Below are 26,749 nucleotides of genomic sequence, written 5' to 3'. Positions count from 1 at the left end.
CTGCGACCCTCAAAGTGGAGGCGAAACCCCTCAGGTCCATACTTTGGGCTGTATGTACAACCTTTCCTTCTGGCAGGCCCCTCTTTGGAGCATGGAGTCTCTGGCTCTGCTGGTGGGGCAGACTGCCTCCACAGGAATGGCAAACTCCATGTGTGATTTTGGTGGGGGGGGGGGGGGGTGGAGAGACAGCACTCCACTGCCACAGAAATGCTGGCACACCCACAAAAAAAAAGGCCTAATTGGGTCTGAAAAAGTTTAATTGGATGCCTGTGTCCATGGTACAGACATCCATTCCATGCCCATGGAAAACTTGCCCAGTGGCAGGAATGCAGCAGACGCCATCCTGATGTGGCTCCTCCTTCTCCCTACCTACCATCACAGTGGGCTGAATTTTCCCAGCCCTGAGACAGGGAAGTGTTGGAACTCTGAGGCTGCTTCAATGGGTAAAGCAAATGCTCAGTTGATTTGCAAACACCAGAAGATGCCAGAGCCCAACTCCAGTCTACGTTCAATATCTGACCTCAGCTGGGCTAGCACTGGGGCGTTATAGTTAGTCTCAGTGGACAGTGAGGGGAACAATATACAATGCCTTCATGGCAGCGTGCCTGCTTACATTTCAAACAGAGAATCTTAATTGGTTGTAAATGGCATTTACAATTCACGATTCTGCTTAAACTCACTTGGCTTGCACTTGAGGATTGGCCTTTGGATAATATGCTTAAGGGCTTCTAGACTATGGAACGACACCTCAGCAAGGAGTCAATGCTCTCAGAGAGGAGGGGAGAAATTTAGAGGAAAATGTGGGTACACACCCCACCTATAAAAATGTAATGTGATTTAAAAGTGACATGGCCTTTATATGTGTGTAAACAGTGCTTTATGAGAAACGGGGGTGCATGTAAATGCATTATGGGAACCAAAAATGCTGGGATTTGTCTCCCCATTAAAACAAAGTAGAGCTCTTGTTGCAAATCCAATGGGTTAAATTTGCACATGCTGAAATCTAGTTTAGGCCAGAATTGTTTATTTTTAGATATCTGGAATGCCCTGGAGCAATGGAGATGTCAGAATTATTATCCTTTGATTCTGGAGTCCCTCCAAGCTGAATGATAGATTGTGTTCGTTGCTTCATGAATTGCTTGTTTGGCTTTTTTCATTTCTTTTTCTGCTTGTTACACTTTGTTCATCAGGTCTGCAAAAATTTCCATAAAAGATGTTTTAAAAAAAAGGGACACACCTGACCCTGGTACAAGATCCGACTAACTGGACAGATGACACAGGCTGTACCAGAGCCAAAAACTTCTTTCACTCGATTCTCTTGTAGTCCTTTGATCAGCTCAGACATTGCCATCCCTCGCTCTGAAACTTTAAATTCACCCTGAAAATAAACAAAAGTTCAATAGTGCTGGACCCACAGTCTAGTCCATGACTTCTCATTAACCTGCATTAATTGTTCCTTCATCAACATAATGAACATCTTGCAATTCCCTACCTAACATCACTGAATGATCACTGCAGTTCATGAAGACCCATCACTACTTTGTCAGGCCAGCCAGGGATACGCAACAACTGAACTTGCCAACAACATCCCCAAATGATAAAAGTACCAATTTGTTTCTTGATCAAAATGTGAAGTGTCCTTATTTTAAATTACACTTCAAAAACATAATTAATAGTTTATCAGCAGGGAGCTGAGGGAGGGACAAAAATTGTTAGGATTTTGGCTTCCTCTCAGCAAGAAAAAGTGCGGTAGGTTTGAATTTGGAACAATGATGAGGCAAAGCACCTTGTTTAGCAAGTCAGTGCCAGTTAGTGCAACAGCCTGTAAAGTTAGTTATTTTGAAAGTAGTCAAGCTTTTCTGTGAAACTATATACTCTTTACTCATATAAATCACAAAATAAATCAGTTTGTTGATTTACAATTGACCACACCTCACTAAAATGTTTTTCAGTTTGCCTTCCAAAGGGAGGAGAAACAGACATGAAGATCATGGTGTTACGGTGGTCTTACTGTTAATGCCCAGGGTCAAGCTATTGTTTAGCAAGATATTGGGCAGTTCGTAGAGGATACAAGGTCCACTTCAAAGGGTGGCTTGTGACGCAGAACCCAAGACAGATCTGAAACACTGCTCAGAATCATTGCTACTTTATTCCTACCAAGAATCCAGTGGTGTAGATAATCCTATTGACATTTTGAAACTAGCTGGCAGCAGCTGGGAACTCTATTCAACTGCTGCCTTTTTTAAAAAAGGCATTCATGGGATGTGGCTGTCACTGGCTAGGTCAGCATTTATGGCCCATCTCTAGTTGCCCTTGAGAAGGTGGTTGTGAGCTGTCTTCTTGAACTGCTGCAGTCCATGTGGTGTAGTTACACCCACAGCAGTTAGGAAGGAAGTTCCATGATTTTGACCCAGCGACAGCAAAGAACAGCGATATATTTCCAAGTCAAGATGGTGTGTGGCTTGGAGGGGAACTTGCTGGTGGTGGTGTTGCCATCTATCTGCTGCTCGTCTTCCAATTGGTAGAGATCATGGGTTTGGAAGGTGCAGCCAAAGATGCAGTACATCTTGTAGATGGTACACACTGCTGCCACTGTGTTGGAGGGAGTGGATGTTGTAGGTGGTAGATGGGGTGCCAATCAAGCAAGCTTTATCCTGGATGGTGTCAAGCTTCAAATGTGTTGGGGCTGCACTCATCCAAGCAACTGGAGAGAGTATTCCATCACACTCCAGACTTGTGCCATGTAGATGGTGGAGACTTTGGGGAGTCAGGAGGTGAATTACTCTGCAGAATTCCCAGCTTCTGACCTGCCCTTGTAGCAGGCAGTAGGTGACAGATAGGCACATCTAGAAGGACATGACAGAATAAATGGGGAAAATGATAAATAAAATCATTGACAGAATCCCAAATGATCTGTAAATGGGTGATTGGTATTTTTTCATTCTTTCAAGGGGTATGGGCATTGCTAGCAAGCCCAGCATTTGTTATACATCCCTAACTGTCCTTGAACTGAGTGGCTTGCTAGGCCATTTCAGAGGGCAATTAAGAGTCAACCACATCGCTGTGGGTCTGGAGTCACTTGTAAGCCAGACCAGGTAAGGATGGCAGATTTCCTTCCTTAAAAAAGACCTTTATGAATCAGATGGGTTTAAGACAATGATGGTTTCATGCCACCATTACAGACCAGCTTTCAATTCCAGATTTATTAATTGAATTAAAGTCCCACCAGCTTCCATGATGAGACTTGAACAAGTGTACCCAAAGCATTAGCCGGGATTACCATAAATAAAACCAAAATACCCTGGATGCTGGGAGATCTGAAATAAAAACAAATTGCTGCAAACACTTAGATCTGGCAACATCTTTGGCAAGAACTTCCTCCAGTTGTGAAAAGTCATTAGAATGAAAATGTTAACTCTTTCCCTCTCCACAGATGCTGCCAGACCTGCTGAGTTTTTCCAGCAATGTGTGTTATAGCCAGGATTACCGGTCCAGTGACATTACCACTACTCCACAGTCTCTGCCAAAGTATATCATATATTCCCAGTAAACACACATCAAATAAAGATTGGTTACCACAATGCAAACATACCCACTGTTGAGCCAGGTCCAGCAAGCTCTGCCTCGTGACTCCTGGAAGGATTGTACCATCCAGTGGAGGAGTGAGCAATTCCACCTCTGAAGAAAGAAATGTAGGATTCTTTAACAAGCAACAAAACCTAAATACTGACCAAAATCAGTTCAACAGCAACTATTCGTGGCTAGGGTTCTTTCACCATCATCTTAACTGGGGATTTGAAACTAGGGAGCTTTCATTGGCTCAGTTAAAATCTGTAACCTGTTGTTTATTATTGAGCAGCACAGGTGAAAAGCCAAGGCCAATGGTGCAGGACAGCTAAAAAGCTGGAAAAAGACAAAGATGAAGAGAATCAGAAACTGTCGTCATTAGGTAATACCAAGCTTGGCCTTTCAGGAGTCTGAAAATTTAAAACAAATGTTGTGGTGTTGGTAGAATAGGACATAACACATTTTAAACATGTAAAAGCCAGGTTGGGTGGAGCTGGAGTTGCCAGGTCACGTACCACCTTGCTCATTCTTCCAATAAACGAAGATGTTCATGGTTCCTACTTCTGTGATCTCATGCTCATCGCCATAGAGCCATAGAACCTGCTGGCAGCCTTGTTTCTGAGCCTCATTCTGAACATAGACTGTAGGACCATAATTTCTAGGTAGCGAGAAATGAGAAAAGGATTCTATTAGATGTTACACCTTCAGGTGAGGAAATTATTCACAACGTTAAGAGCATAAAATGCAAACAATTGTGATTGGAAATAGATTTGATTGTTTCATCTACCTTAAAATATCATACCACAAGCAGCATCAACGGGACTTTATACAGCAGTCTTAGAAATCAGAATAATTTGAAACTTAATCACATTAACAGTTAAGATTAAGCATTTATTCCTGAACATAAATACGAGGAGTAGGCAATTTGGCTCCTTGAGCCCATCCACCATTCAATAAAATCATGGGAGATCTGATTGAGGCCTAACCATCATTTTCCTGCCTGACTCCATAACCCCCTTATCCATCAAAATCTGTCCAACTCAGGCTAGAATATAGTCAATGGACCAGCCTCCACTGCTGTCTGGGGAAGAGGATTCCAAGGATTAATGACCTTTTGAGGGAAGAAATTTCTTCTGATCCCTATTTTAAATGGGAGACTCATTATTTTGAAACTATATCCCTAGTTGTAGACTCCCCCTTGAGGGGAAACATCCTCTCAGCATTGACCTTGTCAAGTCCTCTCAGGACCTTTTATGTTTCTATAAAGATCACCTCTCATTCTTCTAAAGTCCAATGAGCGGAAGTCCAACCTGCTCAACCTTTTCTCATAAGACAATCTCTTTATCCCAGGAATCAACCTAGTGAAATTCTCTGAACTGCCTTCAATATCACTCCTTAAATAAGGAAGACAAACAATACACAGTACGTTAGATGTGGTCTCACTGGTGCCCTGTACAGATGTTCAAGACTTCCCAATTTTTCTACTCCATCCCTTGCAATAAAGGGCAACACTCCATTTGCCTTCATAATTTCTTGCTGTACCTGCAGGCTGAGAGATTCATGTACAAGGACATCTAGATCCCTCTGTACTGCAACATTCTGCAGTCTCACTCCAATTAAATTATATTCTGTTTTTCAGTTCTTCCCAAAGTAGACAACCTCTCATTTTCCCACATTATACTCCAACTGCCAAATTTTTGCCCAATTAACATGGACAAGGAAACGTCCTGTTGATTACCATGTACCACCCGCCCTCAGCTGATGAATCAGTGCTCCTTCATGTTGAACACTAATTGGAAGAAGCCCTGAGGTTGGCAAGGGCACAGGTTGTATTTCAGGTGGGGGACTTCAATGTCCATCAGCAAGAGTGGCTCAGTAGCACCACTACTGACTGAGCTGGCCGAGTCCTAAAGGACATAGCTGCTAGACTGGGTCTGGGGCAGGTCGTGAGGGAACCAAAAAGAGGGAAAAACATACTTGACCTCATGGCAGATGCATTTCTCCATGACAGTGTCGGTTGGAGTGACTACCACAGTGGTTGTGGAAAAGAAGTCCCGCCTTCACATTAAGGATACCCTCCAATCGTGTTGTTTGGCACTACCACCGTGCTAAATGGCGTAGATTTCGAACACATCTAGCAACTCAAGACTGGGCATCCATGAGGTACTGTGGGCCATCAGCAGCAGAATTGTACTTGAACACAATCTGTAACCTTATGGCCCAGCACATCCCCCCGTCTACCATTACCATCAAGCCTGAGGATTAACCCTGGCTCCAATGAAGTGCAGGAGGGCAGACCAGAAGCAACACCAGGCATACCTAAAAATGAAGTGTCAACCTGTAGCCCTGAATTACTGATACTAACATGGACAGATCAATCTGTGGCAGGCAGGTTGATGAGAATGAGGTCAAGTATGTTTTTCTCTCGTTTGTTGCCTCACCACCTGCCACAGACCCAGTCTAGCAGCTATGTCCTTTAGGACTCAGCCAGCTCGGTCAGTAGTGGTGCTACCGAGCCACTCTTGGTGATGGACACTGAATTCCCCCACCCAGAGTGCATCTGCACCCTTGCCACCCTCAGTGCTTCCTCTAAGTGGTGATCAACATGGAGGAGCACTGATTCATCAGCTGAGGGAGGGCGGTACATGGTAACCAGGAGATTTCCCTGCCCATGTTAGACCTGATGCCATGAGACTTCATGGGGTCCAGAGTCGATGTTAAGGACTCCCAGGGCAACTCCCTCCCGACTGTATACCACTGTGCCACCACCTCTGCTGGGCCTGTCCTGCCGGTGGGACAGGACATAACCAGGGTTGGTGATGGAGGAGTCTGGGACATTATCTGTAAAGGTAGGATTCCGTGACGATGACTATGTCAGGCTGTTGCTTGACTAGTCTGAGACACCCCACTCCCAATTTTGCACTAGCCCCCAGATGTTAGTAAGGAGGAATTTGCATGGTCGACAGGGCTGAGATTGTCTTTGTTGTTTCCAGTGTCTAGGTCGATGCTGGGTGATACATCCGATTCCATTCCTTTTTCGTGACTTTGTAGTGGTTTGTTACAACTGAGTGGCCTGCATGGCCATTTCAGAGTCAACCACATTGCTGTGGGTTTGGAGTCACACGTAGGCCAGACCAGGTAAGGACAACAGGTTTCCTTCCCTAAAGGGCATTAGTGAACCAGATGGTTTTTTTTTTTTTTACAACAATCAGCAATGGTTTCATGGTCATCATCAGACTTTTAATTCCAGATTTTTATTCAATTCAAATTCCACCATCTGCTGTGGCAGGATTCAAACCCAGGTCCCCAGAGCATTACCCTGGGTCTCTGGATTACTAGTCCAGTGACAATACCACTACGCTATCGCCTCCCCCAACTAGAAGGGCAAGGGCAACAGGTAGATGGGAACACCACCACCTGGAAGTTCCCCTCAAAACCACTCACCATCCTGATTTGGAAATATATCACAGTTCCTTCAATGTCACTGGGTCAAAAATCCTGGAACTCCCTCCCTAACAGCACTGTGGGTGTACCTACACCACATGGACTACAGCTCACCACCACCTTCTCAAAGGCAACTAGGGATGGGCAATAAATGCAGCAAAGCCCATATCCCATGAATGAATGAACAAAAACATATCTTAATTCCTTTGCAGATTCTTTTTTGTGTACTTTTCACAATTTGCTTTTCTACCAAAGTTTGTATCAGCAGCAAATTTGGCTACAATACAGGCTGTCCCTTCATCCAAGTCATTAATATAGATTGTAAATAGCTGAGGCCCCAGCACTGATCCCAGTGGCACTCCACTAGTTACATCTCATCCACAAAAAAAAAAGGACCCATTTTATCCTGACTGACTGTCAGTTAGCCAATTCTCTATCCATGCTAATATATTACCCCCAAGAGCATGAGCTCTTATCTGGTGTAGTAACCTTTTATGTGGCACCAAATCGATCTCATTGAAACCTACAAGATCCCAAAGGGGTTTGATAGGGTAGATGCTGAGAGATTGTTTTACCTGGTCAGGGAATCTAAAACACAGGGGCAGTCTCAGGATAAGGGCAAATCATTTAGGACTGAGATGAGGAGAAATTTCTTCATCCAATGTTCTGCGAATCTTTGGAACTCTCCACCCCAGAGGGTTGTGGATGCTCCATTGCTGAATGCATTTAAGGCTGGGATAGACAGATTTTTTGACTCTCAGGAAATTAAGAAATATGGGTTGTGGGCAGGAAAATGGAGTTGAAGCCCAAGATCAACCAGGACCACACTGAATGGCAGAGCAGGCTCAACAAACCGAATGGTCTACTCCTGCTCCTATTTTCTTGTATGCCTTTTGGAAATCCAAATGCACTACTTCTATTGTTTCCTCTTTATTGATCCCATTTTTTATATCCTCAAAGAACTCACTATATAAATATGATTTTCCTTTCATAAAAACATGTTGACTGCTTGATTGTATTGTAATTTTATAAATGTTCTGTGCTACTTCCTGCACTGACTATTTTCACATATATCCTTACTACAGGTGGAATCTAGCCCCAAGAAAAATCTTTCACCCTGAAACTGTAGATAGGCTGTAGATAACTGGTTGTACTGAAATAAAACATTTGATGGGTCAGGTTTGTAAATCAGGATTATAAAATTTAGTTATTGGGTTGGTAACTGGATTTCACAATTAAAGTTAGCTCTAAGAAACTCCTCTCCTGTTGATGCCAATATGTCTTAAGCTATGATCCCATTGACACTGATCTCAAATGGCCATTCTCCAAATGTATGCCTAGAGAGCAAGTGCTGGCAGGTTATTTAAGGAAATGTTTTAAACCAAATTCAATGCTCACCTGATGCCACATATTGCACCATCCAGTGATAACTGGATTATAAATCAGCAATGGGAGCCCTTTTACCATAGACAGGGAATCATTTGTGGGAGCTGTTGGACTGTAAGGCCGAGACCACAAGAGTGGCACCTTATCTGCTAGACCATGTAACTTCATGGAGTTCTCTCCATCATGCCTTCAGAAACATTGAAGTAAACATTCAAATGTAATTTTTACATTTTTAATATCACTTACCCTCCCATTTTGCAGTCACCCACGCCACCTTTCCAAGCACGTACAAACTTGGGATCAGCAAGCAATGAGACAGGGTTGAAACTTCCTGTGGCAAAGTAGGGTCCAACAGGCCCAATGATAACAAAGAGTAGGGCATGGTCAGCTCGAGACACCCCAAGGGAAGGCTGGGAAAAAATATGTGGTAATGTGAAACTGTTCTCCACTCCCTGCAGCTTTTCAAATGTTTAATGGAGAGCAAAACATCTTGCTGATCAGATGCATGAGCACAATATTAGAGATGAGAATTATGGCAGGGACTTCAAAAATGAGCTGATTATTTGTGTAGCACAGAAGATTAAGAATTTGAGAAAATACATGGCATGTGATCACATATAGCACTGGTGAGTGAATCAGTGACAAGACTGATTCACTCACTTGTTAGTACTAAATGCACAAAGGATAAGGTCAGAGGAAATTATTTTCACACAAAGGAATGTATTACCACAGCCAGTTGCTGAGGTTGAATCAATAAAAACAATTAAGAGGGAACTGGACAAGCAGTAGTTTGGATTTGTAAAGTGCATTTACCCAATAAATATCTCTAGATGCTTCACATTGAAAGCAGAGAGTGAGATTAGGAGAATTTGGGCAATGCACTGAAAGCCTGCTCAAAAAGATCAGTTTTAAGGAATCCTTTAAATGGTGGGGAGAAATGAGGAGTAAATTATTCAGGGTACAATGGAGAGAGAAAGACGATTAAAGCTGGTAGCTATTGTGACAGTGCTGGCTTCACAAGAACAAATCACCCCGGCTATTCTGAAATTTGAGATTCTAGCCCACTGGAGGAAGATCTTGTGACACCGATACCCAAACAATGATCAGTTGCCAGTAACAAAAACAAAGATACCTGGAAAAACTCAGCAGGTTTGACAACATCTGCGGAGAGGAATACAGTTAACGTTTAGAGTCCGAATGACTTATCAAAACTAAGAAAAATAGAAATGAGGTGGAAGATAAGCTGGTTGAAGGGGGTGGGACAGAGAGAGCTGAAAAGAGGGCCAGTGATTAGGTGGAGGCAAAGAGATTACCAAGGATGTCATAGACAAAAAGGACAAAAGGGGTGTTGACGGTGGTGATATTAGCTGAGGAATGTGCTAATGATGACATTAAGGGTAGAAAGCAGGACAAGCAAGTGACAGATAGCCCTAGTGGGGGTGGGGTGGAAGGAAGGGATCGAAATAAGCTAAAAGGTAAAGATAAAACAATGGATGGTAATACATTTAAAAATAATGGAAATAGGTGGGAAAAGAAAAATCTATATAAATTATTGGAAAAAAGGGGATCGGAAAGGGGGTGGGGACGGAGGAGAGTGTTCATGATTTCAAGTTGTTGAGCTCAATATTCAGTCCGGAAGGCTGTAAAGTGCCTAGTCGGAAGATGTTCCTCCAGTTTGCGTTGAGCTTCACTGGAACATCGTAGCAGGCCAAGGACGGACATGTGGGCATGAGAGCAGGGTGGTGTGTTGAAATGGCAAGCGACAGGGAGGTCTGGGTCATACTTATGGACAGACCGAAGATATTCCACAAAGCAGTCACCCAGTCTGTGTTTGGTCTCCAACGTAGAGGAGATCGCACTGGGAACAGCGAATGCAGTAGACTAAATTGAGGGAAGTGCAAGTGAAATCCTGCTTCACTTGAAAGGACTGTTTGGGCCCTTGGACGGTGAAGAGAGGGGAAGTAAAGGGGCAGGTGTTGTACCTTCTGCGGCTGCATGGGAAGGTGTCGTGGGAGGGGGTTGAGGTGTAGGGGGTGATGGAGGAGAGGACCAGGGTGTCCTGGAGGGAACAATCCCTGCGGAATGCTGCCAGTAGCTTGTTTCTGTATGGATGATTAATGTATGCATGATTAAACAACACTGGCAGGTGAATCTGTTAAACAAGCTTGCATAACAATATTCTAGACATAACAGAACAATCTGGGAACAGGGATTTTATACCTCTGTTCCGATAAAGGTGGGCCGAATGTAGAGACTTGCTGCATCAGAATATGGAACCCATTCTCTGTCAACTTCGATTAGTTTCCGAATGCACTCCACCAGCTCTGCTTTGTCAAAGTCCTAGAAGTATAAGCAAATGTTAGCATTCCTCCGAAACTGAATGCAGAACCACTACAGTCTAAAAGGGCAACATGCACAGAAATAATCATTTAGAAAACTTGTACAACAGCAGGCTACTGCACCAAATCCGCAGTCAGAAAAAAGATAAGCCACGAGAACGGATGCTGTTGAATATTAGAGCACCATGCTGGTAGGCTTTTCTGAGATTAGGATTAAAACACATTGTTATTTTAGTGTAAATGAGCTTTTTCTTTGTACCCATGGGCTTGATCTGCAAACAGGCAAGTGGGGGCCTTAGTTTAATATTGCATTTGAATGGTGACATTTCTGACAATATAGCACTGCCTCAATACAGCATTAGTGTTCAAGTCCTGGAGTAGAACCAGAATAGTGCAAAATGGTGGCCATATTTGGCTACATAACAGTCACTGCACTTCAATCATGCATTGAGAGAGAGTACTTTGAGATGTTCCTGTGAGATATGTTAAGGCACCATGTAAAGGCACATCTTTCTTTTTCATTCTTTATGCAATCGGTATAGAATACGTCCAAATGTCCTGTGTCCTACATACTGGCAGGCAGGCTCGGAGTGCTGATCGATGCATCCGCTCCATGTTCAAATCAGGTCGGAACATGCGAATCTTGTTGTCTACACCTCGGAAAGCCTTCATACCTTCAAACAGCTTTTGGAGAAAAGAGCAGAGAAATAAAAACATTTGCCTTCAAATTGTACTGCAGTCTTTTAATGACTTCAACTGTAACACCCAAGAGCATAAAATATACTTACAGAATTACACCCCAATCAGCTCATTTATCTTTTTTCACCTCCCTTCAGAACCATGGTATCAATAGGAGTGAGTGAGTGCTATTGACTCAAGGGAGCTGTTGCCAATGTGATGCATCTTGCGAGAACACAGGGATGGAGGGGGCTGCGGGGCAGGGGTGGGTGGGGGGAGGAAGGGTGGCAGCGCCAGGTGGTAGTTGAAGGTTCACACCATTGTGGGAAGCCCAACAGCTTTAGTTTACAGGCTGCTATTGGGGGGGGGGGGGGGGGGAAAAACCGCCTTTTCAGGTTCCCTGTGCCCACTGGAGAAGCCCATGCTCCCAAAGGTCATCCTTCACCCTCACCCCCAATCCAGCCCACCTCCCACTTTGCCAAGGCCCTGCCAGCTTGACCCAGACAAAGGGCTCCTCTTTGCTGAGGACAGAAAGAAAAAATGCTAGAAATACTCAGGTCAGGCAGTATCTGCGGAGAGAAACAGAGTTAACATTTCAGGTCAATGACCTTACCCAAAGGTCACTGACCTAAAACATTAACTGTTTTTAGAACAGGTCACAGGTACAGAGGGGGAGAGAGAGAGACACTTAATTGTCTCAAGTCCTCTCTGCACCCAGAGATGCAAGCAAGTGTGCATTGGTCAGAGGAGAGAGAGAGAGAGAGAGAGAGAAAGGGGAACTGATCCTGTCCAAAGAGAGCACTGGAAACTTGTGATTATCCAAAAATTTGTTTTTGGAATATCTTGTTATTCAGTAAAAGATTTCAAAAGAAATACAATGTTAAGAGAGTTATATGCAGTCTATAGCTGATGTCTCTTGGTCATTTTATTTGCTAAAAGTAGAATTATCTAATAATTTGAATCAAGCGATTTAGATAGCGGCACAGGGCAACTGTGCTGGAAACCAGCTTTCAGATCACTTTTAATTACCATGGGCTGTTTGTTCTAAGGCTCCATTGTGTCCAACTCTCTCCCCACTCCCCTCCCCCCCACCCCAATTAAAAGGGGATCATTGGGCTCCAGTCTCATTCTGCTCCCAAAAGATGGTCAGCTCTCTCCATCTGTCTGCCTGAGGATGTCACCCCTCCCAAAAGCAGGTGTGTGCTCATCTCTCCTGCCTGCCTAACAGCCGTTGTGCCTGGCTCCTGCAGCTGTGAAGAACCAACAGTAAGGAATCTAATCGGAGCACGCTTTAAAAGGATTGCCTGTGTGTGTCGCATGACCAGCTTTCCCAGAGCTGTCAGCGTGTCCATTATATTCGCCCCTTGTCAGGATCACGTGAATAATCGGTGGCTGGTTGAGTTTGTCACTCCTCGATCAAACTGCAAATGCCCAGCTCTCCTGCTGCAACTGGTTTGTTACTGCTTGTCTAGTGTACTGGAACCTATACATTATTTCTCTGGTACCCTCATTTCATCTCAAATTCGACTATAACTGACCTGTCATAGTTCCTCTCTGTTTTCAGGCTCTCGGTGTCCAGAGACACCCCGGAATGGAGAGTCTAATTACATCACCAATCAACTGGATGGAGTACAAAGCAGGCACCGAGATTCCAGTGACAAAGTCACTTGGTGAATGGTTGACATTGGGCATAATGATTTGGGGCATAATGATTTGGGTTTTTCGGCAAAGCTGAATCAGTTTGGTTTACGGCAGGTTCACGCCTGTGAAAAAAAGCTAGTGAACCTTCTGTGATTGATGAAAATTTGACAGCTTTGTGGTTATTTTTACCGAGACCAGATTTTTATATTCATTTTTTCTTAAAAAACTGAATTCAAATTCAAACTGGCACGATGGGATTTGAATTTGTTTTTCCTGGCTACAGGCCTCTGGGCTACAAGTCGAGTGAGGCAACCACTGCACATTAGAACCAACATTCTTATAGAAATGACGTGGTGTCACATCGGCAGGAAGCTGGCACAGTGCCTGTCCATTATGAAATTGAATACTCTTAAATCAGGGGCTCCGTGATGAGCCTCCCCCCCTCTATTTATTCTGCCTGTTTTTCGCTCTCCTGCAGGATTGGGAGGGTCACTTGTTGCTGCTACACCCTTTGATGTCAATTAGTCGTCCAGTGAGAGTTGACTCAGGACTTTCAGTAAAGGGCGATGTGAAAGTTTGTACCAACTCCGCATTAATCTCTGGCGAAGTAAAAAACAGCCATGAGGGGTATAGATAGGGTAGACAGGAAAGAACTTTTCCCCTTGGCGGAGGGATCAGTATCCAGGGGGCATAGATTTAAGGTAAGGGGCAGGAGGTTTAGAGGGGATGCGAGGAAAAATTTTTCCACCCAGAGGGTGGTGGGAATCTGGAACTCTGCCTGAAAGGGTGGTAGAGGCAGAAATCCTCATAATATTTAAGTAGTATTTGGATACACACTTGCTATGCCATGGCACACAAGGATATGGGCCTAGTGTTGGGAAATGGGATTAGAATAGTTAGGTACTTGTTTGACTGGCACAGGCTTGATGGGCTGAAGGGCCTTTGTCTATGCTGTAAACCTCTATGACCTTGAGATTTTCAGCATCCATGTTTTGCTCCTCTTCATGTGGACCACCTGTAATCCCAGCAGCAGCCACTGCTCCTGCCTGGCGCTGCTGGGACTACAGAGCTGCTGGCCATCTGATTGGCTGGCAGCTCTTTAAGGCGAGGCTTCCTCCTGAGACGGATGGAAGTCTCACCTTGTAGCAATGAACACTGCTCCCAGTGTTAAATTGCTAATGAGCAGCCAGCATTACGGTGGGTGTGCTCACCACCAACTTTTTAAGCCAGGCAGTCGAGGACAATGGCGCTCCGTAAAATCTAGCCTTTTGTGTTTGTGCACGATGTCTAGTCGCATCTATTTCAATCGTTTAATAATTTAAATTAAAACCACAACTCAAAGCATTCACCTTGACCATAATCATCAAATGAAAATTTAGCAGAACTGAAACCAGTTGCTTTGGAGAAGTTACACCATCTGCTAGGTTTCCGAGTTACTTCAGCTTCAAACTAAGGTCTGGTTATTGGAAAAGGGGGATGCACAATTGTGTTTGATAAAAAAAATATAGGCAGAAATCAAAGGCCAAAGGCTATATTACTGAAACCCTTGAATCTCTGTCCTTATGTAATTTTTCTGCTGTCTCTTGCTCTAAATTATAGTCAGAATTAAGCAGGGACCGAGCTATACAAAAAAATGGGACAGTACAACACTTTATATTGTCATCTTGTTCCTTCATTTGCATAGCTACTCAGAATATACAGTCAGTCAAACTGGTGCGTTGGCATTTATACTCCACATGAGCCTCCTTCCAAATTACTTCATCTCACCCCGTTAGCATATCCTTTCTTTCTCCCTCATCTTAGTTTCCCCTTAAAAGCATCAAACTATTCACCTCAACTACTCCTTGTGGTAAGAAGTTCCACATTCTCACCACTCTGAATGAAGTTTCTCCTGAATTCCCGACTGGATTATTCACGACCATCATGACTGTAAAAGCCAAGATGACAGCTACATTGCCTGCATATGAGCTTTCATCTTTTCCTGGTCTGAGGCCGAGAGGACAGGTGACCCAGAGGTGGGTTTCTCAGATTTCCCTTCCTTTTGGGACTCTGCTAGGTGTTTCATTAAGGCTGCAGGCTGAAATTGGAAATGCTACATGTGACGGATTGTAGGAGTGGATTCAGGATGCAGTACCGATTGGTTAGGTGTATTATTGATTCATAACTTGTACATGCAGTTGTGAGCTCGCTGGGAACTGAGGGAAGGTATGTATATACAGGCTAGTTAGCCAGCTTGTCATTTATTCTGAAATTAAAGGAGTAGTAGAGGAAAGTCATTGAAAACCAAAACCGAGAGTTAAAAATGGCAAATGTAGGAGTCAACCACAAAGAAAGCAGAGGCACAGCATCACACTTTTACATTGAGACCATGTGACTAGTAGTGTAAAGGGCTGAGAATACTTAGCAGCTAAGTGTCTGAAAGGGGAAAGATCTCCATTGTAAATGTAAACTTTGTCAAATTGGAGAAATAAGCCTCTCTAACAAAGGGGAGGGGAGACCAACAGAAAAACATCAAGTGCTATCATAAAGTAGCAGTTAACAGGTCTAATAGTTTATGAATTATTAAAAACAAAACCTATAAGGAAGTGAAAAACTGCCAACCATAGCATAAATATCTCAGGTTGTGAAAAGGGCATTAGAAAGAAAATTAACTAAACAATTCAAAAAAGGAATGAATGGCAAACTAATGCAAGAAATGAAATAGGAAAATAAGGCAGTGTGTTAGATCAGAAACTTTGAATCATTTTCATATCAGAGCACTGCAAGGGAAAAATGCAATACTGTCCTAAAGTTCAAATCTGCCATCTCATGGCCACTGTAAGGAGACAGCTTACCTCTATAGAATAGTGCAGAACTGAAGACGCTGGGTGAAGTGAAAGGTTCTGCAGAGGTTTGATATGGGGCTTGTCCCAGCCTTTTTTTGCACTCCATTCTACTGTCAACATATGATCTGAAAATGACTTTCCAAACACTAGGTTGTCACGGTCAGGCTTCTCCTTGGAGTGCTTGGTAAGCTCAATCTGCAAATCTGCAGCCTGTTTGTGGAGGAGAAAGAGTTAACATGCTGTCTTCTTAAAGAAGAATGGGTGCAATCATGAATAGTATAAAAACAATGTTGGAAGTACCCAGCAGGTCTGGCAGCGTATGTGGAGAGAGAAACCGAGTTAACGTTTCAGGTTTCATTGCAGTTCTCAGCACTGCAAGGAGAAAAATGAGATACCGTCTTGAAGTTCAAAATTGCCACTCAAGAGCAATACCTTTGCAGTAGCCATCTCCACAAATAGTGCAGAACTGAAGATACTGGATGAAGTGAAAGGTTCTGCAGGGGTTTGATATGGGTTTTGTCCCTTTCTCTATCAGACCCTAGCTGATTCTTCATCACCCTATTCCAGGAACAAACAGTAACACCACCACTGAATAATAACCTCCTCCAATCATTCTACATTTGTCTCTGGTAATTTTGAAATCTCTATCACCATCCTGTGTAAAAGCTGAAGCAAACTGAGCTGCCATTTCCTCACTCAATGCCATACTTGTCTACTGCATTAGAAATGAGCAGGCCATTCAGCCCTTCGAGACTGTTCTGTTATGCAGTAAGATCAAGGCTGATCTTTGATCTAAGCTCACCTCTTGACAACCACCCTTTGGAACTTAACCCAAATGGCCATTCAGCTATGAGCATGCAAAGACAGTGACTGCTGTCAGGATATTCAATTAAAGATGCCAGGACAGCCAGGCATGGACATGTACAAACAAAGCACACGAGAAGGCCCTGGATTGCAATCAGGAGCACAAATCCTGGTTGATCTCACTACTCTAGGCCACTGAGGCCAACAGTTACATCCCCAAGACTAGGATGCAACTTGGGATCTCACTTTCTATGACTCAGTCATATGTTGCTATTACCAGCTGAATCATTGAGAAACTCCAGCGTTGTGATGCATTACTGTAAAGATATCCAAATTAGGGGCACAATAGCATATTGGTAATGTTACTGGACTAGTAATGTGGAGGCCCAGTTTAGTGCTCCCGAGACAGAAGTTCAAATCCCAAGACAGCAATTGGGGAATTTAAATTCAATTAATTAATAAGAGATAGTGGATGCATTGGTAGTCTTATGGTCTAATATATATGGAATAAAAATCTGGGCCTGAATTTTAACTTTGGGGTGTGCCCGAAGATGGCATGGCCAGAGTGGATGTAAAACCCACTCCCAGCCAAAATCGTACGGTGAATGTGATATTATGCTGGGTGGCCCGCCCAGTGTGAAATGAGACTGCTGGCTAGTCTTTCCGTGCAAGGGACTGGGAATGTGTCAGGCATTAGGTCCAATGGGGACCCAGAGGGGTGTTCAAAAACAGAGGAAGTGGCTCCCTGAAGGTTGCCAGGATTTGTGGGGGAGGCTAAGGGTGCAGTTTTGAAGCTATCCAAGAAGCATCCTGGTGTGCAGTCATGGCCTCAGCACCTGGTGGTCATGGAAGGCAGGAGGTCAAGTCAGCTGGGCATTCTGCCCCTATTTCTCAGATGAGTCCCTGGGAGTGTTGGTTGAGGTGGTTAGTACCAGGTGGCATATCTTGATACCCAGGGACAGCAAGAGAGGCCGCCCCACCTAACCAAGAGGTCACCAGGCACAACTTGGTGTGACATACATGGCTTCAGTGCTGCAAAAGGTTAGGTGATCTTCTGCAGTCAGCAAGGGTAAGTGCAGAGATGGCATGGACCTGTGCCAAGAACTTTTAGTCAGGTGCCCGTTGCTTGAAACATTCAGGGGTCTAAGAGCCCTTCGCTGCCCAGGCTGGGAGTATGAGTGGCCTCAGTGCATTGCAGGATGAGATATTCAAGTGACATGGCCCGCCTAATGCTCAGAGTTTTGGCCGGGGGGGGGGGGGAAAAAAAAAAAAGAGACAGAGAAGGAAAAGAGACAGAGAAGGAAAAGAGACAGAGAAGGAAAAGAGACAGAGAAGGAAAAGAGACAGAGAAGGAAAAGAGACAGAGAAGGAAAAGAGACAGAGAAGGAAAAGAGACAGAGAAGGAAAAGAGACAGAGAAGGAAAAGAGACAGAGAAGGAAAAGAGACAGAGAAGGAAAAGAGACAGAGAAGGAAAAGAGACAGAGAAGGAAAAGAGACAGAGAAGGAAAAGAGACAGAGAAGGAAAAGAGACAGAGAAGGAAAAGAGACAGAGAAGGAAAAGAGACAGAGAAGGAAAAGAGACAGAGAAGGAAAAGAGACAGAGAAGGAAAAGAGACAGAGAAGGAAAAGAGACAGAGAAGGAAAAGAGACAGAGAAGGAAAAGAGACAGAGAAGGAAAAGAGACAGAGAAGGAAAAGAGACAGAGAAGGAAAAGAGACAGAGAAGGAAAAGAGACAGAGAAGGAAAGAGACAGAGAAGGAAAAGAGACAGAGAAGGAAAAGAGACAGAGAAGGAAAAGAGACAGAGAAGGAAAAGAGACAGAGAAGGAAAAGAGACAGAGAAGGAAAAGAGACAGAGAAGGAAAAGAGACAGAGAAGGAAAAGAGACAGAGAAGGAAAAGAGACAGAGAAGGAAAAGAGACAGAGAAGGAAAAGAGACAGAGAAGGAAAAGAGACAGAGAAGGAAAAGAGACAGAGAAGGAAAAGAGACAGAGAAGGAAAAGAGACAGAGAAGGAAAAGAGACAGAGAAGGAAAAGAGACAGAGAAGGAAAAGAGACAGAGAAGGAAAAGAGACAGAGAAGGAAAAGAGACAGAGAAGGAAAAGAGACAGAGAAGGAAAAGAGACAGAGAAGGAAAAGAGACAGAGAAGGAAAAGAGACAGAGAAGGAAAAGAGACAGAGAAGGAAAAGAGACAGAGAAGGAAAAGAGACAGAGAAGGAAAAGAGACAGAGAAGGAAAAGAGACAGAGAAGGAAAAGAGACAGAGAAGGAAAAGAGACAGAGAAGGAAAAGAGACAGAGAAGGAAAAGAGACAGAGAAGGAAAAGAGACAGAGAAGGAAAAGAGACAGAGAAGGAAAAGAGACAGAGAAGGAAAAGAGACAGAGAAGGAAAAGAGACAGAGAAGGAAAAGAGACAGAGAAGGAAAAGAGACAGAGAAGGAAAAGAGACAGAGAAGGAAAAGAGACAGAGAAGGAAAAGAGACAGAGAAGGAAAAGAGACAGAGAAGGAAAAGAGACAGAGAAGGAAAAGAGACAGAGAAGGAAAAGAGACAGAGAAGGAAAAGAGACAGAGAAGGAAAAGAGACAGAGAAGGAAAAGAGACAGAGAAGGAAAAGAGACAGAGAAGGAAAAGAGACAGAGAAGGAAAAGAGACAGAGAAGGAAAAGAGACAGAGAAGGAAAAGAGACAGAGAAGGAAAAGAGACAGAGAAGGAAAAGAGACAGAGAAGGAAAAGAGACAGAGAAGGAAAAGAGACAGAGAAGGAAAAGAGACAGAGAAGGAAAAGAGACAGAGAAGGAAAAGAGACAGAGAAGGAAAAGAGACAGAGAAGGAAAAGAGACAGAGAAGGAAAAGAGACAGAGAAGGAAAAGAGACAGAGAAGGAAAAGAGACAGAGAAGGAAAAGAGACAGAGAAGGAAAAGAGACAGAGAAGGAAAAGAGACAGAGAAGGAAAAGAGACAGAGAAGGAAAAGAGACAGAGAAGGAAAAGAGACAGAGAAGGAAAAGAGACAGAGAAGGAAAAGAGACAGAGAAGGAAAAGAGACAGAGAAGGAAAAGAGACAGAGAAGGAAAAGAGACAGAGAAGGAAAAGAGACAGAGAAGGAAAAGAGACAGAGAAGGAAAAGAGACAGAGAAGGAAAAGAGACAGAGAAGGAAAAGAGACAGAGAAGGAAAAGAGACAGAGAGGAAAAGGACCTTTAGGGAGACAAAGCAATAATGGAGGCAGTTTTTCCCTGTCAGGAGGAGAGCAGTCATAACACCACAGAGTGCTGTAGAAAAGGTGGAAGAGTGCCAAATCTGTGCACCCTCACAAAGTACAAAAGCCACGCACTGAAGCTGGTCTCGGATGAAGTTAGAAGTGCAGGTGACATGTTTGTGTGGTGGGTACTGAAAACAGGCTCCTTGCAACAGAAACAATTGTTGCAGCCAGAGCCCACTGAAGCTCCAATGCAGATGGCACCATGCAGGTCTCCACTGTCTCCTCAGCCTGCCTAGCATGCATAGCGACTATGATGATTGAACGTACTGAGCTTTTGCCTTCCTCCCACAGATGCATCATCCACAGGAACCACCTGTGACCCTGAGGATCCCCCCATTAAGCTCCAAGGATGAGAGCACATCTGCACCAGGGCCCTACTGTCTCTCTGAACCAGGCATCAGCACAGATACTCATGTCGGTGGGCTTCAGCTGCATGGGTAATGCACACCCCACTCGGAGGAGCTGGCTTAGGCAGAGGTCCCAGGGAGCCAACAGTGAGCACAGCTGGAAAACAGGACCATGCTGCGCTCGATGCAGATGACGAGCCTCTGGGGTCATCCATCAGGTGACAGATACTGGATGTCTAGCAGGATGCATGGGGAGATCTGGTGGAGATCCATGAGGGTCTGCGTGCTGTGGTCTCCATCATGGAGGAGTCAATGTGGAGCATAAGTTCTGCGTTGACCTTTAGCACCAGTGCACAGCCTCAGGAGGTCACTGCCAGTGAGAGAGATGGATGAGGCACCTAGTCTCTCTGCTGGGTGCCCGTCCATCAGTGGTGAGCAGAGTGATGCAAACACCACACGCTGGCAGATAAGCTGCCCGGTCTCCATGAGCTTCTCAGGGTGCTCTGGACGAGGGCACCAGCTCCTCCACCCATCTGCCAGTGACCGCTGCATCTGATGGTGCAACAACTGAGGAGTGCCCAGCTATGGGGCTGGATGCACCCTCCCAGGCAGAGCCTGCTCAGGCTCTGGAAGCCAGAGGATGACCGCCAAGCCTTGTCCAAAAGGACAGAGCCAGCAGGCTGCCTCCAATGCCACTGACAGGCAGGCAGAGGGGGCCAAAATGCAGCACCCCACAGGTGCAAGTTGAAGGCACCTTGAGCACAATGGGGGTGTCACGGGTGACATTATTTGCATTAATTATTTTGACGTTTTGTGTTAAGGATGGACACTGCTCATTCTCTATGTTCATGTGAAGACTTAAATGGGCTGAGTTGGCTGGATGGTTTGAATAGGAGCCAGATGCAGCACAGGCTGTGTGATGTTATATGGTGCTGGCATACTGGTTTGGGTTCTTATTTATTGATTGTTAGCAAAGGAGACAGTGCCATTGGCTTGACGAGGCATCGATGCCTTGGATACCCAGCTGAATATTGGCTGGATCAGAGCATCCCCGGTGTCCCTGCCTCCATGGTTCCTGTCCTCTGCCTAGAGGTCCTCACCCTGTACCTCTCCAGGCTTTTCCCCTGATCCATCACTCGAGTCATCCTCCCCAGCTTGTGGAGCTGCCTCATTTTCCTCAGCCTCCAATGGGTTCCCTCTTGCCAGAACCAGGTTGTTTAGGACACAGCTTTTGACAATTATAAGGGAGGCACACTCTGGAGGATACTGCAATGCTCCCCGATCGGTCCAGGCATCTGAAGCACATCTTCAGCAGCCCGTTGTCCTCTCCACCACTGTCCTTGTGGAAGCATGACTCCTGTTGTATCTCTCCTCGGTGTCAGTTCTTGGGTGACAGAGTGGGTTCATCGGCCACCTGTTCAAGGGCTAGCCCTTGTCATCCAGGTGGCATCCATCCACAGAATTTTACTGGCACAGGAGGCTATTTAGCCCATCGTGTCTACTCCAGCTCTCCAAACGAGCATTATGACCTAGTGCCATTGCCCTGCCTTTTCCCCTGCACATTGTTTCTATTCAAAAATAGATCTAATGTCCTCTTGAATGCCTCGATTGAACCTGCCTCCACCATACTTCCAGGCAGTGCATTCCAGACCCAAACCACTCATGAAAAAGTATTTTCTCATGTCACGTTTGCAAATCACTTTACATCTGTGCCTTCTTGTTCTTGATCCTTTTACAAGCAGGAACAGCTTCTCCTTATTCACTCTGCCTAGCCCCTCATGATTTTGAACATCTCTACCAAATCTCCTCTTGGACTCATCCTCTCCAAGGAGAACAGTTCCAACCTATCCTCATAGCTGAAGATTCTCATCCCTGGAACCATTCTCGTAAATGTCTTCTGCATTCTCTCCAATGGGTTCACATCTTTCCTATAGTGTGGTGCCCAGAACTGTACACAATACTCCAGCTGTGGTGTAACAAGCAGCTTATTTAAATTCAGCATAACCTCCTTGCTCTTGCACTATGCCCTTATTAATAAAGCCCAGAATACTAAATGCTTTAATAACTGCTCTTTCCACCTGTCCTGCCACCTTCAATGATCTATACACATATACACCCAGGTCTTTCTCCTGCATCCCCTTAATAAGGGGTATGATTCTTGTCTGTCCATGTTCTTCCTACCAAAACGCATCACCTCACTTCTCCGCATTGAACTTCATCTGCCACCTAATCTGGTCACTCCACCAACTTGTCTACGTCCTCTTGAAGTTCCACACCGTCCTCCTCGCAGTTTACAACACTCCCAAGCTTCATATCATCTGCAAACTTTGAAATTGTCCCCTGTACACCAAGATCTAGATCATTAATATATGGCAGGAAAAGCAAGGGTCCTAATACCAACCCGAGGAACTCCCCACAAACCTTCCTCCATCCCGAAAAATATCCACTGACCATTACACTGTTTCCTATTTTTCAGCCAATTTTGTATCAGTGTTGCCATTGTCCCTTTTATACCGTGAGCAATAACTTTTCTCAAGTCTGTGAGTGGTACTGTATCAAATGCCTTTTGGAAAACCATATATACCTCATCAACATCATTACCATCATCAACCTTTTCTGTTACCTCTTCAAAAATCTCCAGCAAGTTAGTTAAACACAATCTCCCCTCAGAAATCCATGCTGGCTCTTCCTCCAACACATTTTTCCATGTGACTACTAATTCTATCCTGAAAAATTGTTGCTAGACTAAATCTATCCTGAATAATTCTTTGTGCAGGAGCTACAAATACCTTTGGTACCTGAGTGTGCCGCAAGATGTAAGCATCGTGAGAGCTCCAGGGTAACGGGCACAAACTTGGAGAATCTTTGTCCTGTTGTCAGGACACTGACCACATCGAGTGGAACCCCTTTCTTTTTATGAAAGCTCCCAGCTCACCTACTGGTGCCTTGATGGCCATGTGAGTGCAATCTATTACACCCTGAATGCAGGCGAACCCAACCATTGCAGCAAAGCCTTGTGCTCTCTCTGCCTGGCTCACCTACTCTGTCCCAAATTGGATGAATGTGTAGATGTGTCTAAAGATTGCATCAGTCATAAGCTTGACGCAATGTGTGCAGCTGATCGAGACACGCCTCAGATCCCCCACTGAGCCCCAAAACGAACCAAAGGCATAGAAGTTGAAGGCCACTGACCTTCAAAGCCACTGGCATGGGGCACCCGCCCAAACAGTTGTGGGTGATTTCTGGACCTATCTTGTGACATATTGCTGTCAGTGTCTCTGGAGAGGCAGAGCCTCCTGCAGCACTGGACCTCAGACATCTGGAGGTAGTTGGAGCGCTGCCTGAACATTCTAGCCACTGGGTAGTGGTGTCTTCAGCATGCCCTCCCACCTGAGCCTCCCTGCTGACCCTGTACCTCTCCTGTTAAAGGTCTAACCTTGGGATGCTGCCTGCACTCACCTGGCCTCCTCTCCCCCCCACTGCCCCTCTCTTCCTCTTCAGAGGAGATTCCCCCAGTGGAATACACTATCCCCATTAAATGGGATTCATGGAGCATTGCCTTGAAAATGAAAGAGCGCAATGCTGCAATACTCAGGGGAACCTTCCAGGGAAGGTGAGGGCCTGAGACACTGAACGGCAGGCTTGCCAATCAAATGAGATGCAAAGGAAGTCTGGGACAGCTCTGTACTCACAGCAACAAACTGGCAATGACAAATTGGCAATGACAGAGGAAGTGCTGCCTTTTATCCAGCCCATGGATGAGGAAATGATTAAGACGTGATTTCCGCCCACCCTTTTTGCCTGTGCAACGAGCTAAAAAGGCATAGGCAGTGTAAAATCACTTTATTGGCTTGTTAATGGCCTTAATTGGCCCCTCACATACCAGCAGCTGCAGATCTGATTCATGCGCATGCCCACTGACTGCGAAATTTAGTGTGAGCACGCCCGCCATCATTTGACAATATTTTATGTTCGGTCGGGTCAAGTGCGCATCCGACCCTGAGTAAAATTATGGCCCTAATATCAGTAAATGATGATCATACTTGGACTATTGTAAAATCCCATCTACTACACTAGTGTCCTTTAGGAAAGAAAATCTGCTGTCCTTACCTGATCTAGTCTACCTGTCACTCCAGATACACTGCAATGTGGTTGACCCTTAACTGTGCTCTGAAATGGCCTGCCAAGCCAGCGTAGGCAGTTGTATCAAATCAATGCAGAAAACTCAAGAAAAATAAAACTGGCCAGACTATCTGGCATTGACCTTGGCACCAGCATTAACAAAGCCGCTTCCTACCCAGTCGATTGCCGTTCTTCTTTCAATTGTCAGTTCACTCTGGAACTCCCTCCCTAACAGTACTGTGGGTGTACCTACACCACATGGACTGCAGTGGTTCAAAGTGGCTCACCAGCAACACCCAATTCCCATTGATGAATATAATAAAAAATGACTCAAGTGCTGATATCTGCACTGCATTAAAAATGAGACGTCATTACTGCAGAGTTACAAGAATCGATTTGTTGCAAGGTACTACAGAACAATACAACCAGGTTACCTTAAACATTGTGCTAACAGATCTCCGAGATCCATTACGAAAGCCATGAGCCTGGAACAACTGTGTTGATAAAATCTGAAATAAAAAATTCCCAAAATTAATATCAGGTGAAATTACTGCACAAGTTGGATCTGCAAAGACAATCCTGTTGCAGACTAAATACTGCACTTATAGCAGAGGACTTTTGAGCCACGCAGACTTCAGGCATTCCTTATAGACAGGCATGATCGTTAAAGAACCATTACAAATAAACAATTATTTTCAATTATTTTAAACCAGCTGACATTTGCCATCAGCCTAACTTAAGCAAAAGGTGAACAAAAACAAAGATACATGTAAAAACTCAGCAGGTCTGACAGCATCTGCTGAGAGGGATACAATTAATGTTTGAGTTTGAATGACTCTTGGTTAATGATCAATGGGTGATTAATTTCCAGTGGTGGGGTGAGGGTATGGTGCTATTGAGACACTTGGGCTCCAAAATGATACACTATGTTGGAAGGTTGCAACCAAGTTGCTCCTGTGAGGCACATGTGACAAGCTGACTCCAACATGTTGAAGGGCACTATTGATAACTGAGCAGTCTGATCCTTAGGATCTAGAAGGATCACTAGGGGCTGGGGTTCTGTTTTATTTTACAGAGTTGGTTACTAGAATACAGAATTCTCTGCATAACAGGCCTGAAGCAGAGTCTATAAAACTTGCCTGCAAAAAGTAATTGAAGGGTACAAGAAACAATTGGGGAAGGGGGTTAGATAAAGTGACTCATTTGGAGGGGAAAAAACCTGATGTGAGCTTTATGGTCTAATTGACACATTTGTAAGAAAATATTCAGTGCTCCTTGTCAGACAAGGAGTGATCAGCTTTCCAGTGCTCTGTACTGGGCTGGCTGGCAGGGCTGGGGGGGGGGGGGGGGGGGGGGGGGGTGCAGATAGTACAGACATTGCATATTATGCAAATAAATATCCTATCTAAATGGATTTCTGAGTGCTCCTTCCCTCTTCAGCATTCTGATACGATTTCTTCAGCAAAATAAATTGAAAATTGAGTTCAACTACTTGGTTTATGTTGTTTCTTCTGTGAACCAGACAGAGGAGAGGGGATGAAGACTGGAGATGGCAAAAGCTGGCAAGACAAACAAATATAATGTACTGCACAACACTTGTATCCTGTTAACAGGGCAGTGTTTAATTTGTTTCAGCATTTATTAGCAAGTATCCATTCCAAAAATATTTCAACAGCGATCACTGCTACACCTTGACTCATATTAGGGTGGGACTCATCCAAGCAAGAGGATGAGCAGGTTCCTGCTTGCAGTACTCTTAATTACTTACTCTTTACACCATTCTACTACAGATACTAGTCTCAGATACACACCCAATTATATTGCAATCCCCTACATGGTAGCACAGATTCTCAGTGCAAAATTTTATTGGATTGTGTTTTTTTCCTGTTGTGCATCTTTATTCATTCACTATGCATGTCCAGTGATAACAGTGCTATTTGCTAAATATTGTTAGATTCTTAACTAAAATTGAAAGCTAATTGTCAATCTGAAGATCAGACTGGACTTCCAGAATCCAAGTCAGCTTTCTTTCTTCCAACTATCGTGGGGGCACGATTGGGAAATTTGCAGATGACACAAAGATTGGCCGAGTAATGGATAGCCATAATCCCCAAAACAATATAGATAGGTTGGTGGAGTAGGCGGAAAAGTGGCAGATGGATTTTAACACAGAAGTGTGAGGTCATACATTTAGGGAGGTCAAACAGTTACAGGGATTACAAAATAAATGGGAATATACTAAGAGGGGTAGATGAAGTGAGATCTTGGCGTACAAGTACACAGGTCCCTAAAGGCAGCAGTTCAATAGACAAGGTTGTAAAGAAGGCATATGGAATG

The 26,749-nt window shown here is 44.4% G+C and overlaps 1 protein-coding gene across 3 annotated transcripts in view; it reads right to left on the bottom strand.

The window, feature by feature from the left end:
- The window catches only part of LOC121271670 (branched-chain-amino-acid aminotransferase, cytosolic-like), a 44,479-nt gene that overhangs the window by 9,147 nt on the left and 8,583 nt on the right, over positions 1-26,749 (bottom strand). For 2 of the 3 annotated variants that reach the window (XM_041177795.1, XM_041177796.1), the window contains exons 2-9: positions 24,847-24,921; positions 15,890-16,090; positions 11,310-11,420; positions 10,618-10,737; positions 8,644-8,807; positions 4,083-4,225; positions 3,593-3,678; positions 1,238-1,378 (exon numbers count right to left, since the gene is read on the bottom strand). In XM_041177795.1, the coding sequence (XP_041033729.1) occupies positions 1,238-1,378; positions 3,593-3,678; positions 4,083-4,225; positions 8,644-8,807; positions 10,618-10,737; positions 11,310-11,420; positions 15,890-16,090; positions 24,847-24,921 (1,041 nt within the window). The remainder of the gene's footprint in view (positions 1-1,237; positions 1,379-3,592; positions 3,679-4,082; positions 4,226-8,643; positions 8,808-10,617; positions 10,738-11,309; positions 11,421-15,889; positions 16,091-24,846; positions 24,922-26,749) is intronic. The other variant, XM_041177797.1, reaches the window with a different exon arrangement.

Source organism: Carcharodon carcharias, chromosome 31 (genome assembly GCF_017639515.1).
Source record: "Carcharodon carcharias isolate sCarCar2 chromosome 31, sCarCar2.pri, whole genome shotgun sequence".
Taxonomy (NCBI): domain Eukaryota; kingdom Metazoa; phylum Chordata; class Chondrichthyes; order Lamniformes; family Lamnidae; genus Carcharodon; species Carcharodon carcharias.
The sequence above is the reverse complement of the archived record's forward strand: the minus strand, read 5'-3'. Positions and strand labels throughout refer to the sequence as shown.